At 43.2% G+C, this 12,523-nt stretch overlaps 1 protein-coding gene across 1 annotated transcript in view; it reads left to right on the top strand.

The window, feature by feature from the left end:
• Positions 1-4,349: 4,349 nt before the first annotated feature.
• Positions 4,350-12,523, top strand: part of LOC143980756 (5'-nucleotidase domain-containing protein 2-like) — a 62,013-nt gene continuing 53,839 nt past the window's right edge. Inside the window, exon 1 of the mRNA XM_077479027.1 lies at positions 4,350-4,629. Within this exon, the coding sequence (XP_077335153.1) occupies positions 4,362-4,629 (268 nt within the window). The 5' untranslated portion in view covers positions 4,350-4,361. The remainder of the gene's footprint in view (positions 4,630-12,523) is intronic.

Genomic DNA, 12,523 nt, shown 5'->3' with positions numbered 1-12,523 from the left:
ACAGTGATTCCAAGACATTGCAAATCTACTCATACTCCGACCATATTGGAATGGGTTTATGAACTTGTATGTGTTTGGTGCATGGAGGAATTGTCAGAAACCATGAAATCAGACCGAGACAGAAGTACAGTTAAATCACACATGTTTTAAAATAAAAGTAAAAAGAACAAACATAGTCAAAGGGAGTTTGTATGTTCTCCCTGTGTCTGTGTGGGTTTCTTCCAGTTACTACGGTTTCCTTCCACACTCCAAAGGCTGGTCGGTTAATTGGCTCCCATCTAAATTTGCCCTGGTTAGGGACCTTAGATTGCAAGCTCCTTAAGGGAGGGACTTATTTTAATGTACAAAATATATGTAAAATGTTCCGTGCATTGTCGACACTATATAAGCACATGTAATAAATAAATTCCTACAGAAATTGCAGCTATGTTGCATTCTGGAAAATGAGCACTAGATGGCAGCAGTTAACATTTATAAACCTGACAACTAAAGGATAATCTAATGGTAAAGCAAGATATTGTTGAACTTACTAAATACAATTTAAGCAGTATTAAACCCAAACCTAGTGATCCAGCCAGTAAATCTGTTGTGTTTAAAAAAACAACAAGCTATCCAGCAGATGTAACAGTTAGAGGGTTGAGACAAACCATTTACCACTCACAGGGGTGCCTACATTGATCAGTTTTTATGTTTTCTGTAACTGATTATAAAGTATTAGCTGGAGTTTGGCTTTAGATTGTATCTAAATCTGTTAGAGCAGAGGTCTCCAAACATTCTAAACAAAGGATGGAAAAGAGGAAAGATCCCTTGTGCCGCACATCCACGGAGTTCTATGGTGGTATGAGGGAGAAAACTTTAGCCTGGGCTCCCACCAGGCCACAGCAACAATGCATTTTGCTACACCCCCCGGAGCTTAGTCATGGGGAGCTCTAAACACAGGGCTGGTTTACTGTCCTTCAGACATTAGGGGGGCCAGCGTGGCCAGTGGAAGTAGGAAACGCCCCAGTGTCAGTGGGAGTAAACAAATTACATAGTGCCTGTAGTCAGTAGGGGGGGGGGGGGGGGGTAATGCCCCATCATTGGTGTCAGTGGGAGCAATAGTGTCCCATCCCTGGTGTCAGTGGGACAAAAAATGCCCCATTGTTGGTGTCAGTGTAAAGCATGGTTCCCCACTGTTGGTGTCAGTGGAAGGAATGGTTCCCCACTGTTGGTGTCGGTGGAAGGAATGGTTACCCACTGTTGGTGTCAGTGTAAGAAATGGTTTCCCACTGTTGGTGTCAGTGTAAGAAATGGTTTCCCACTGTTGGTGTCAGTGCAAGGAATGGTTCCCCACTGTTGGTGTCAGTGGAAGGATTGGTTCCTCACTGTTGGTGTCAGTGGGAAGAATGGTTCCTCACTGTTGGTGTTGGTGGAAGAAATGGTTCCCCAATGTTGGTGTCAGTGGGAAGAATGGTTCCCCACTGTTGGCGTCAGTGGGAAGAATGGTTCCCCACTAATGGTGTCAGTGGGAAGAATGGTTCCCCACTGTTGGTGTTGGTGGAAAGAATGGTTCCCCACTGTTGGTGTCAGTGGAAGGAATGGTTCCCCACTGCTGGTGTCAGTGGAAAGAATGGTTCCCCATGTTTATTGTTATTTTATTTTTATTATTATTATTATTATTATTATTATTATTAATAATAAAAATAAAATAAAAATAAACACACAGACTCGAACAAAAAAATACATTATTATTAATAATAATAATAATAATAATAATAATAATAATAATAATAATAATTTATGTTGTGTTAGGGTTAGGAAGTTTGCTTATTTATTATTATTTTAATAATAATAAAATAACAATAAACACCCAGACTTGAACAAAAAAATACACGAGAGTGCGCAATTTTGAAGCATGACATGCTGGGTATCAATTTACTCGGCATAACCTTATCTTTCACAATATAGAAAAAAAATTGGGCTAATTTTACTGTGTATTTTTTCCCAAAAATTGCATTTGTAAGACCAGTCCACTGCACAAATACACTTTTTTAAAATTATTATTACTTATATGACATAGAGCATTGCAACGTCATGGTGTGGTGAACCGCGCTCCCTATGTGTTAATACCTTGTTATCAAGTGCAAATAAAACTGTATGACTGACAGAAACCATGAAATCAGACCGAGACAGAAGTGCAGTTAAATCACACTTGTTTAATCACTTCAATACAGAGCACTTTCGCCCTTCCTGCCCAGGGCAATTTTTAGCTTTCAGTGTGGTTACACTTTGAATGATAATTGTGCGGTCATGTAACACTGTACCCAAACAACATTTTTATAATTTTCTTCCCACAAATAGAGCTTTCTTTTGGTGGTATTTGATCGCCTCTGGGGTTTTTATTTTTTGATAAACAAACTAAAAAATACCCAAATTTTTAGGAAAAAAACATATTTCTCAGTTTTTGTCATAAAATTTTGTTTTCCCCTTCACTGATGGGCACTGATGCGTTGCCACTGATATGTAGAATTGATGGACACTGAGAGTAGGCACTGATATGCAGCACTGATGGGCACAGACTGGCGGCTGTGATGGGCACTGACAGGCAGCACTGATTGGCACTGATAGGTGGTACTGATTGGCACTGACAGGTGGCACTGATGAGCAGCACTGATGATGAGGTACTGATGTGTTACTGCTGGGCACTGATTGGCACTGTGGTGGGTACTGATTGGCACAGTGGTGGGAACTTGAAGACTTTTTTTTATTGGGGGAATGTTGGGCACTGATTGATAGCTTATGTGCATATCTGAGGGGGCTGTGCTGATAATCAATGTTCTGATTATCAGCACAGAACCCCCCCCCCCCCCCCCCGACAGGGAGAGCCGCAGATAGGCTCTCCCCTTTAGCGTGAACTGAGGAATGCCGTTTACCGGCACTTCCCGGTTCATGCTGTGATTGGTCACATCTGATTACGTGGTAAGAAGCCTCTGACAGAGGCTTCTGGGGTGTCAGACACAGGCGAGCAGCGGTATGTTATCCTGCTGGACATCATATGCAGCACCGTCAACTTGTGATGTTGCTGTCACAACAGGCAGGGGTCATCGGAAGTGCCCGCACCTGTTGTGATGGCAACTGACGTCCTTGCGTCAATTTCGGTTTCGGAAAATCGCGATCACATGCGGCTGCTATCCACACTGACTCCTGGGAATTACGACACAAAAATCCCAGGAGACAGCGTGCCGCCAGATATGACGGGCATATCCTACGGGTGGCAGAAGCCGGAAACCAGATGGAAAACAGCAGTATCTGGGTAAGGAGACAAAAAAAAATAATTAAAAAAATGTTCAATGCTTTATCTATATGATATAATAATTATTTAGAGAAAAAGTTCTAAAAGTAGGTGGAAGTCTGCTTTAAGTGGGTAAAACATGACATGTTGGGTATCTATTTACTCGGTGTAACATCATCTTTCACATCATACAAACAAATCGGACTAACCTTGGTGTCTTGTTTTCTTTTTAATTCATGAAACTGTTTTTTTCCCCAAAGAAAAACGTGTTTGAAAAATGACAGCGCAAATAAAGTGTGACATAAAAACTTGCAGCGACCACCATTTTATTCCCTAGGGTCTCTGCTAAAAAAAAAATAATAATAAAAAAATATATGTATATATATATATATATAGATTTTTACATGTGGGAGAGAAGTGAATTGAATTGAAGAGGTTCACGTGCATTTCTAGCCATCCTATTGGTCAGCTGGAGGATTGGCACTCTGGTTGGTAGAATTGCACCATCTCTGTAGAGGGGATGATGATCTGGGTGACCCCCATACTGGGAGATGACACACATGGGACTCACCACTTTACGTAGCTCATGCCACTGGGCGTACCAACCAGACAACAAAGCATAGTCCTGAACACGCCCCCCTGGCGTTCTGCTTTTTATTTTTATTGGTCCATTCTCTGAAGTCTAGGTCTGGACACGCCTCCCTTTGCTTTGTGCTTTTTTCTTATTGGACCTTAGTCTCGCGCTCCGCTCATTTTCGGAACTCTGGGCGTGACAAGCAGTCAAGCAATAAACAAAACACCGTCTGGACACGCCTTTCCTTGGCTTTCTACTTTCTTTTATTTCACCCTCCGCCCAAGTCACCGTCTAGTGACGCCCCCTTTAATTTTCTTTTTTTCTATTGGACCCTCAGGCCAAGTCACCGTCTAGAGACACCCCCTTTAATTTTTCTTTTATTTTTCCTATTGGACCCTCCCACCTGTTCCTCCGCCCATTGCCAGAACTCCGAACCAGCCGCTGTGCGGTGTAGGCGTGGCCTCGGTGGGCTTGTTGTGGCGCTGAGCTCAGCGTGTGTCAGTGTGCGGTTCGGACATGTCGGTGATGGTGTGCCGTGTACTGCGCTCCTCCGTCTGGAGAGGGGCCGCTTCTGCTGCTTATAGTACGGCCGGGGAGAGCGGATCTCCTCCGCCTGGTGTCCAGGTACCCCCTGTGCCGGCATCTCCATCCACCTCCTCCGCTCCCCCTTCCCCACCTCATCCCCCCAACCTGGGCCGCCGCTTCTCCTCCTCCATCGCCCCCAAAATCGACAACAAGACTTTCCTGTGGTCCCGCTATGGGGAGATGAAGAAGCTGGTTCAAGGTGAGAGATCTTGGGGGTCCACGTATATACACCTCTATATATATATATATATATATACACACACCCCTCTGTCCATGGGCGGGGGGTCATGTATACTTCTCTATACTCTGTCCATTGGGGGGGTCCATGTATAAGCCTCTGTCCATTTGGGGGGGGGGGCTAATATTTGCATAATGTTACCTCATACATGCAACAAGTTAGAATTGATCAGCCCTGTGACCATACACCATACAATCTGATCGTACAGCTCTCTCTTGTAATAGAGTAATACAAATAATTACAGTAGTATAGTTTTTATAATTTGTTTTGCATCAGTAGTATTTATGAAATTTAGTGGTGGGGATTTTTTTTTTTTTTTTCTACAAATGACAGTATCTCTCAAAAGTACACCCATCCACATTTTTGTAAATATTTTATCTTTTTCCCATGACACTTTGCTACAATGTAAAGTAGTGAGTGTACAGCTTGTATAACAGTGTAAATTTGCTTTCCCCTCAAAATAACTCAACACACAGCCATTAATGTCTAAACTGCTGGCAACAAAAATGAGTACACCCCTAAGTGAAATGTTCAAATTGGCCCAATTAGCCATTTTCCCTCCCTGGTGTCATGTGACTCGTTAGTGTTGCAAGGTCTCAGGTGTGAATGGGTAGCAGGTGTGTTAAATTTGGTGTTATCGCTCTCACTCTCTCATACTGTCACTAGAAGTTCAATCTGGCACCTCCATGGCAAAGAACTCTGAGGAGCTATAAAAAGAATTTTTGCTCTACGTAAAGATGGCCTAGGCTATGAGAAGATTGCCAGGACAGGTTCCACTTAGAACAGGCCTAGCCATGGTTGAGCACTTGGTGTCATATCCAGAGGTTGTCTATGGCAAACAGATGTATGAGTGCTGCCAGCATTGCTGCAGAGGTTGAAGGGGTGGGGGGTCAGCCTGTCAGTGCTCAGACCATACGCCGCGCACTGCATCAAATTGGTTTGCGTTGCTGTTGTCGCAGAAGGAAGCCTCTTCCAAAGATGATGCACAAGAGAGCCTGCAAACAGTTTGCTGAAGACAAGCAGACTAAGGGCATGGATTACTGGAACCATGTCCTGTGGTCTGATGAGATCAAGATAAACATATTTGGTTCAGATGGTGTCAAGCATGTGTGGTGAGGAGTACAAAGACAAGTGTGTCTTGACTACAGTCAAGCATGATGATGATGGGGGGGGGGGGGGGGAGAGAGGGAGAGAATGTCATGGTCTGGGACTGCATTATTGCTGTCGGCACTGGGGAGCTACAGTTCATTGAGGGAACCATGAATGCCAACATGTACTGTGACATACTGAAGCAGAGCATGATCCCCCTCTTTTCAGAGACTGGGCAGCAGGGCAATATTCCAGCATAACAACCCTAAATGCCCCTCCAAGACTACCACTGCCTTGCTAAAGAAAGAAGCTGAGGTTCAAGTTGATGGAATGGCCAAGCATGGCTCCAGACCTAAACCCTATTCAGGATCTGTGGGGCATCTTCAAACAGAAGGTGGAGGAGCGCAAGGTCTCTAACATCCACCAGCTCCGTGATGTCCTCATGGAAGAGGACTCCAGTGGCAACCTGTGAAGCTCTGGTGAACTCCATGCCCAAGAGGGTTAAGGCAGTGCGGCAAAATATTGACACTTTGGGCCCAATTTGGACTTTCACTTAGGGGTGTACTCACTTTTGTTGCCAATTGTTTAGAAATGATTGTCTGTGTTATTTTAAGGGGGCAGCAAATTTACTGTTATGCAAGCTGTACACTTACTACTTTGTAGCAAAGTGTCACTTCTTCAGTGTTGTCACTTAGGAGCTGGTGGGGAGACCACCTGTTGCGCCCCCCCCCCCCCCCCCCCCATCACATCCTGGTGTATTTTAATGCACCCAGGAGGCACAGGTGCTTACCTGTTGTCACTCTATGGCTGGCTGAGATGTGCTGGGCCTAGAAGCTGTACTGAGGGTTGTCCTTACTTGCCGCTTGGGACAGATTGACCCTGGTTGTAATGATGCTCTGGCTATAATTGCGCTATTGGTGCCACTTTTTATTTTTACACTGATGGGTTCTAACACCCCCCCCCCCCCCCCTTCTCCACTCTATCCAAGATTGAAAAGGGACAGAGGAAGCAATAAGACAAATCCATCAAGTTCAGCCGATAGGAAAAAGTGTGATCCAATTTGCTCTAAATATGATAATTATATTTAGACAAATGTAAATATTAAATTTTTCTCCTGCTTTTTAAAAAAAAAAAAATGTTGCCTCGCAATCTCTCCCACAATGTGTTGCCTGACACACGGCACATGAAGTCATCTCTTCTGGAGTTTTATTGAATGAGAATATTTGTCATTTCTGGTGTTGATTTGGTTTACGATGCGCTAGTGTCCTGTAGTCTGCTTTGTGAACTGCTGCTCATTGGATGGTTTTTATTGGCAAACAAATTAACTAGAGGCTGGTGAAAACAAATGACTTCATTGCCTTATTTGCTGTGTAAATATTCTGATCTGTGAGTTGTACTTTAGGTCATCATTGCATAAAACCTGTAGACGGTAATGTGTTGGGTGTTTTTATTTAAAAAATAAATAAATAAATGAAGGACTTTTTTTTTTATTCTTGTGACATGGCGGGTTTCCTTTGCTTCTTGCACAGTCAGCAGAATGTCATTTTATTGGACAGGTTGGATTTATTTGGGGCTTGCTGTTCTGCAGTCAGGACTATCTAGTAACTTTAGTTTTTCAGACATTGCAGGATATTAGTCATTTTTCTATTGCCTCTTACTCAGACTAGTGCAGACATCGCCTTTTATGTTCTATGGTAGCCACATGTACTATCATTTCCTAGCACTTCATGGATCACTGGGTGGCAATGTAGCCCTTTACCACTCTGAAAAAAAATGATATATATATATTTTAATGCTGGTCAAACATGCAGATCTTCCATCAACTGGCAGTGTAATCAATCTTGAAAGAACTGATGCCATTACATTGTCAATACTTATATAATTTTTTTTTTTTTTTTTTTTTAAATGTAGGCAGGGAATCTATGTAAATGGCAATGCAATAATACAACACTTTGCACTAAAGTGACACTAATACTTATTCAAAATAAAAGTAGTAATATCTATTTAAAGCGGTTCTTCACCCTAAAGGGGAAGTTCCGCTAGTATTATCCCTCCCCCCTCCGGTGCCACAATCGGCACCTTTCGGGGGGGAGGGGGGTGCAGTTACCTGGATAATCCAGGTAACTGCACCCACTTCCGGCCAGACTGCCGCATGGCTCCGCCCACCGCCGCATGGCTCCGCCCACCGCCGCATGGCTCCGCCCCCCGTTGTGTTCTGGGAAACACACAGTTCCCAGAGACACAGCGGGGAACCAGCGCAGCGCGACTCGCGCATGCGCAGTAGGGAACCGGGCAGTGAAGCCCTCTTGCTTCACTTCCCGATTCCCTGACAGAGGATGGCGGCGGTGGCTGCAGCGAGACGAGCGATCGTTCGTCATCTGCCGCCGACATCGCTGGAACCTGGGACAGGCAAGTGTGATATTATTAAAAGTCAGCAGCTGCAATATTAGTAGCTGCTGGCTTTTAATATTTTTTTTTTTTTTTTGTGCAGCTCCTCTTTAAGTAATATATTCATAACCCAAATCTCTTCTAGTGCTCTTAGCCATTATTTAAAAAAAAAAGGCAGTCCTATTTTCCTGACGCTCTGTGGTTGATCTACAAATACTAGAGAGTGCAAAATCTGGTGCAGCTCTGCATAGAAACCAATCCAAGCTGAAGTTAGCAGCTGATTGGCTACCACGCACAGCTCCACCAGATTTAGCATTCTCCAGTTTCAGTAAGTCAAGGCGGCTCCTCCCCTCTAGGCGATCTCCTGGGACATGTGACTGGTCCCAGGAGATCGCTTGTCCACTCCGGGAGCGCAGCGCGACTTGTGCGTGCCCGGCCGTGAAGCCGAAAGCTGTCCGGAGTAGCAGTGGAGGTGCCAGCGGAGAGGAGCGACGCTTCGTTCGGCCACATTGCTGGACCGTGGAACAGGTAAGTGTCTGTTTATTAAAAGTCAGCAACTACACTTTTTTTATTTTATTTTTTATTTATTTTTTTGGTATCTGACTTTATTAATAAACATAAGCCTGGAACTCTTTAATCACCTGGCAGTAGGAAAGCCTCTGTTAGCAATGTACAAAATAACTAACAATGAGGGGGAATGCTGCACTGGCCAGTAAGTTAAAAGTACACAATGTATCAGTGTGACAATGTTCTGTCCTGAACTCAAATGAAAATTAAATTGTAACATTTCACCAGAAGGAGGATGTTCTGATAATGTGAGCATGCTAGAAAGTTTCCAGTTTCACAAGATTTCTGTGTGCATCTATTTACAGAACTGTTGTCCTCCGGTGCTGTGTTGGCATGTTAAAAAAAGTGAAACTGACAATAATAACACTGAATTTCATTGGCAAATATCGCAAAACGTACAGTAAAACCTTGGATTGCAAGCATTATTTGTTCCAGAAACATGCTTGTAGTCCAAAGCACTTGTATATCATAGTGAACTTCCCCATAAGAAATAACAGAGCCTCAGATAATTTACTTGACAACCATTTATTCATAAATCCTTCAGTTTATAGTCCCTATAAAAAGATTATAGCAATGTGGCCAGGTTGTTTAACCATAAAACATCCCATCCAGGGATTAGCTGCAGGAGCTACGTATAAAAGAGGAGAGCGGCACCTAAGTCTTGGTTTACACAGGGGCAATCCGACTTACAGCGTGCCTTTTGAAATACGATTTGGAGGCAACTTCAGCACGACCTTGAGCAACTTGCATTGCGACTTGGTCCCTCCCAGGACAGGCAACTTTAGCTGTGGTCAGTCACAGAATAATCAGCTCTGTAGGAGGGAGGTGGTTGCCTGGGTAAATTTATATATAATTATTAAATTTCAAATTTCACTATAGATGGAGGTGACTTCCATTGAAAAATCTATGGGTACGATTCGCTTAGAAGTAGTACAGGAACCTGTTCTGAAGTCGGAGCACTTCAGTAGTGTATGTTAAGACGGCTCTCATTCACGTCTATGGCATTTCTTATGTCCAGTGACTTGAGCACTTACAAGTCAGATCCTAAGTTGCTGTTGTGTGAAACGGCATGAAGTTTAGCAATTTGGTTACATTTTAAAGAAGGTACAACATTTAGCAACTCGCATAGTTGATGATTAAGAGGCACATCTAAGTATGCAGGCATCAGGGGTGAAAAAAGTGTCCACATGGACCATCTTCGACACTGCCTTCGAAGTCATCCCTTCCACAATGCGTTCCACAAGTGCTTCAAGCCTTGCCTTCAGATCATGACCAGGAAGACTACCCTGCAGTAAAGGGATCTGAAGGCCAGGCTTAAAGCACTTGTGGAACACATCGTGGAAGGAATGACTTTCAATGGTGGTGTGGAGGATGGTCTAAGTCTCAAGCCTGGCCTTCAGATCTCTCTAATGCAGGGTAGTCTTCCTGGTCATGATCTGAAGGCAAGACTTGGAGTGCATCGTGGAAGGGATGACTTTGAAGGCGGTGTGGAGGATGGTCTATGTGGACTTATTTTTTTTACCCGGGATGCCTGCATACTTGGATGTGCCTCTTTTAATCATCAACCATGTGAGTTTCTAAATGTTTTACCTTCACTTAAATGTAACCATATTACTACACTTGGAGGCGCCTCTGTTCTGTTTTATACTCGGTAGTTACGTGATGCTACTGGTATATCAAGACATGGCTTGTATGTCAAAATTTAAAAATTTTACTGGTCTTGCAAAACACTCACAAACCCAAGGTTCTACTGTGTTTTACACATTTGGTAAACACTGTTTCACACTTCTGAGGTTTCCCTTAGACTTTCTATAAGATCCCATGGCTTTTGGTGAATTTTCCAAATGCTAATAAAGTTCTGCATGCGCTTTCCGAAAATGCACCAAAAACATGTAACCTAATAGTCTACGGGAAACTGTATGAACACCACGGGTACACCCATTGTAAAACGGCTACATTGGGCCCATTCATACCCAAGGGTTGTCACATCCTAGTCTAAAGTTTGAAAAAGTCCATGGGCTGTTTTTATGGGGCAAAATCGCACTTTATTACGCCCCATATTTGGAGTGCCTGGAAAAATGCAGGTTTATGCATGGTTTTTCAGGCACTGCATATTTTAAGTCAAAGGGGCCAAAAACATTGCAAAAATAAGCTGCACCTAAAGTACAACAAAGTATGTTCCAAAAAAAAACCTCCTGGCTATGCTTGCCTAAATTGCTGGGCTGTCTCACATTAACTTTTATATATATTTTCTGCTGACGTCAGCTAGTCTTGTCTTTTCCTGTTTTTCCAGTCAATGGGAAGAGGAAGACTCCGGTCTATAGCACATAGAAGCCGGTCTGATCAGCAGGAGAGATGTAGTCATACGCTGCTCATTCATTAGACGCCTCTTACAATTGGGAGGAAATCCAATTAGTTTAATTAGGAGGCTGACTTGTCTCGTGTTCTGCCAGTGAGCTCTGGTGTCCACCGATCCTGGCACTCGGCTCACATTGGCCTTCTCTGTCTGGGCTCAGTGCTGGCAGAGAATGCTCTGCCATGTTCCAGGGAATATGTACAGGGAGGGCACAGCTGCATTCTGGGGAGCGCAACCTGCACCCACTCCCAATGTATGTCCGGCTCAGGAATTTGTCTATCGAGTCTAAAATGAGAATCATTGAATGTTGTGCTGGGACTTCTGTGTGTAATTCATCTTCTGAAAAATTTAACAATTGTGTGTGTTTGTTTTTTTTTTTTTTTTTCCTGGATTACAGGGGGAAATGTAAATTGAGAACAAAGTACCACTTTGTCATGGCAGAAAATAAACTGCACCGTAACATCCTGTTGGGCGAAGGTCTCTGACATGAGCATTATAGGGGGCTCCATTTTAGAGATTGTAGAGATCCTGTTTTCAGACTGGGGTGGCTGCAGTGAGCTATGAACAGCAAAGTGTGACCGTAATGCTAACCTTTGTCTACACAAATTGGGTACAAAGCGTCCCAAGGAATGAATAAAAAAATTGATATGCCCTAAGTTGTGGAAATGGTTCCTCTTGTGGAAATGGTGTTTCTAAAAACATTCTGTCATTGTGATTTAATATGTATTGTGGGTTGGTGTGTATCATATGACTTTTATAGGTAAGGGGGGTGGACTGGATGTGTGTTTTTATTTTTATTTTTTTTCCAGATGCATTTCTCTTCAAACAATCATACAGTTTGTACTGTACATAAATTTGCAAAATCATGGGCTAAAGGAATGTTCATGAACTTTGTTTTATCTCATGGTTGCTGTGACATTGTGACTGCATCAATGCAGTACATATTATCCCAGCTTACTGAGCTTGGCTTCATTGAGTGAGTTTACTGAAATTTAAATATTGCAGTATTTACTGCCTCAGGCTACATAACTAAGATTCTTTTTTTTAATGCTGAATAAACATTGCATATTAACGCTTAAATTCTCCCCCCCCCCCCCCCCCCCATTTTATTTTTCATCCTGTTGTGGATATTTTTATAGTGCTGACCCATGTGTGTTGGTTTTTTCCCCGCCGCACTAGCCGATACTGAATTTTACATCCCTCCAGAAGCTTACAAACTAAGTTCCCTACCATGCATGCATACACACTATACTAGGGCCAAATAACCCACCAGAAGTCTTGAGTGAAAGGAAACCAATGCAGGCACAGGGAGAACGTGGACTCCATGCGGGTGTGTGTGGTTGGGACTCAAATGGATGACCCTAGTACTGCAAGGCAAAAGTTCTCTGGAAACTGTCAATTATAGGTGTGTGAGAGAACATGAAGGTACACTTGCCCTGTGATATCTAGAATGTC

Source organism: Lithobates pipiens, unplaced genomic scaffold, assembly GCF_037356315.1.
Source record: "Lithobates pipiens isolate NorthernLeopardFrog02 unplaced genomic scaffold, aLitPip1_a1.2 Scaffold_1, whole genome shotgun sequence".
Lineage (NCBI taxonomy): Eukaryota > Metazoa > Chordata > Amphibia > Anura > Ranidae > Lithobates > Lithobates pipiens.
Note: the sequence above shows the minus strand (reverse complement) of the source record. Positions and strands in the feature narration are given on the sequence as shown.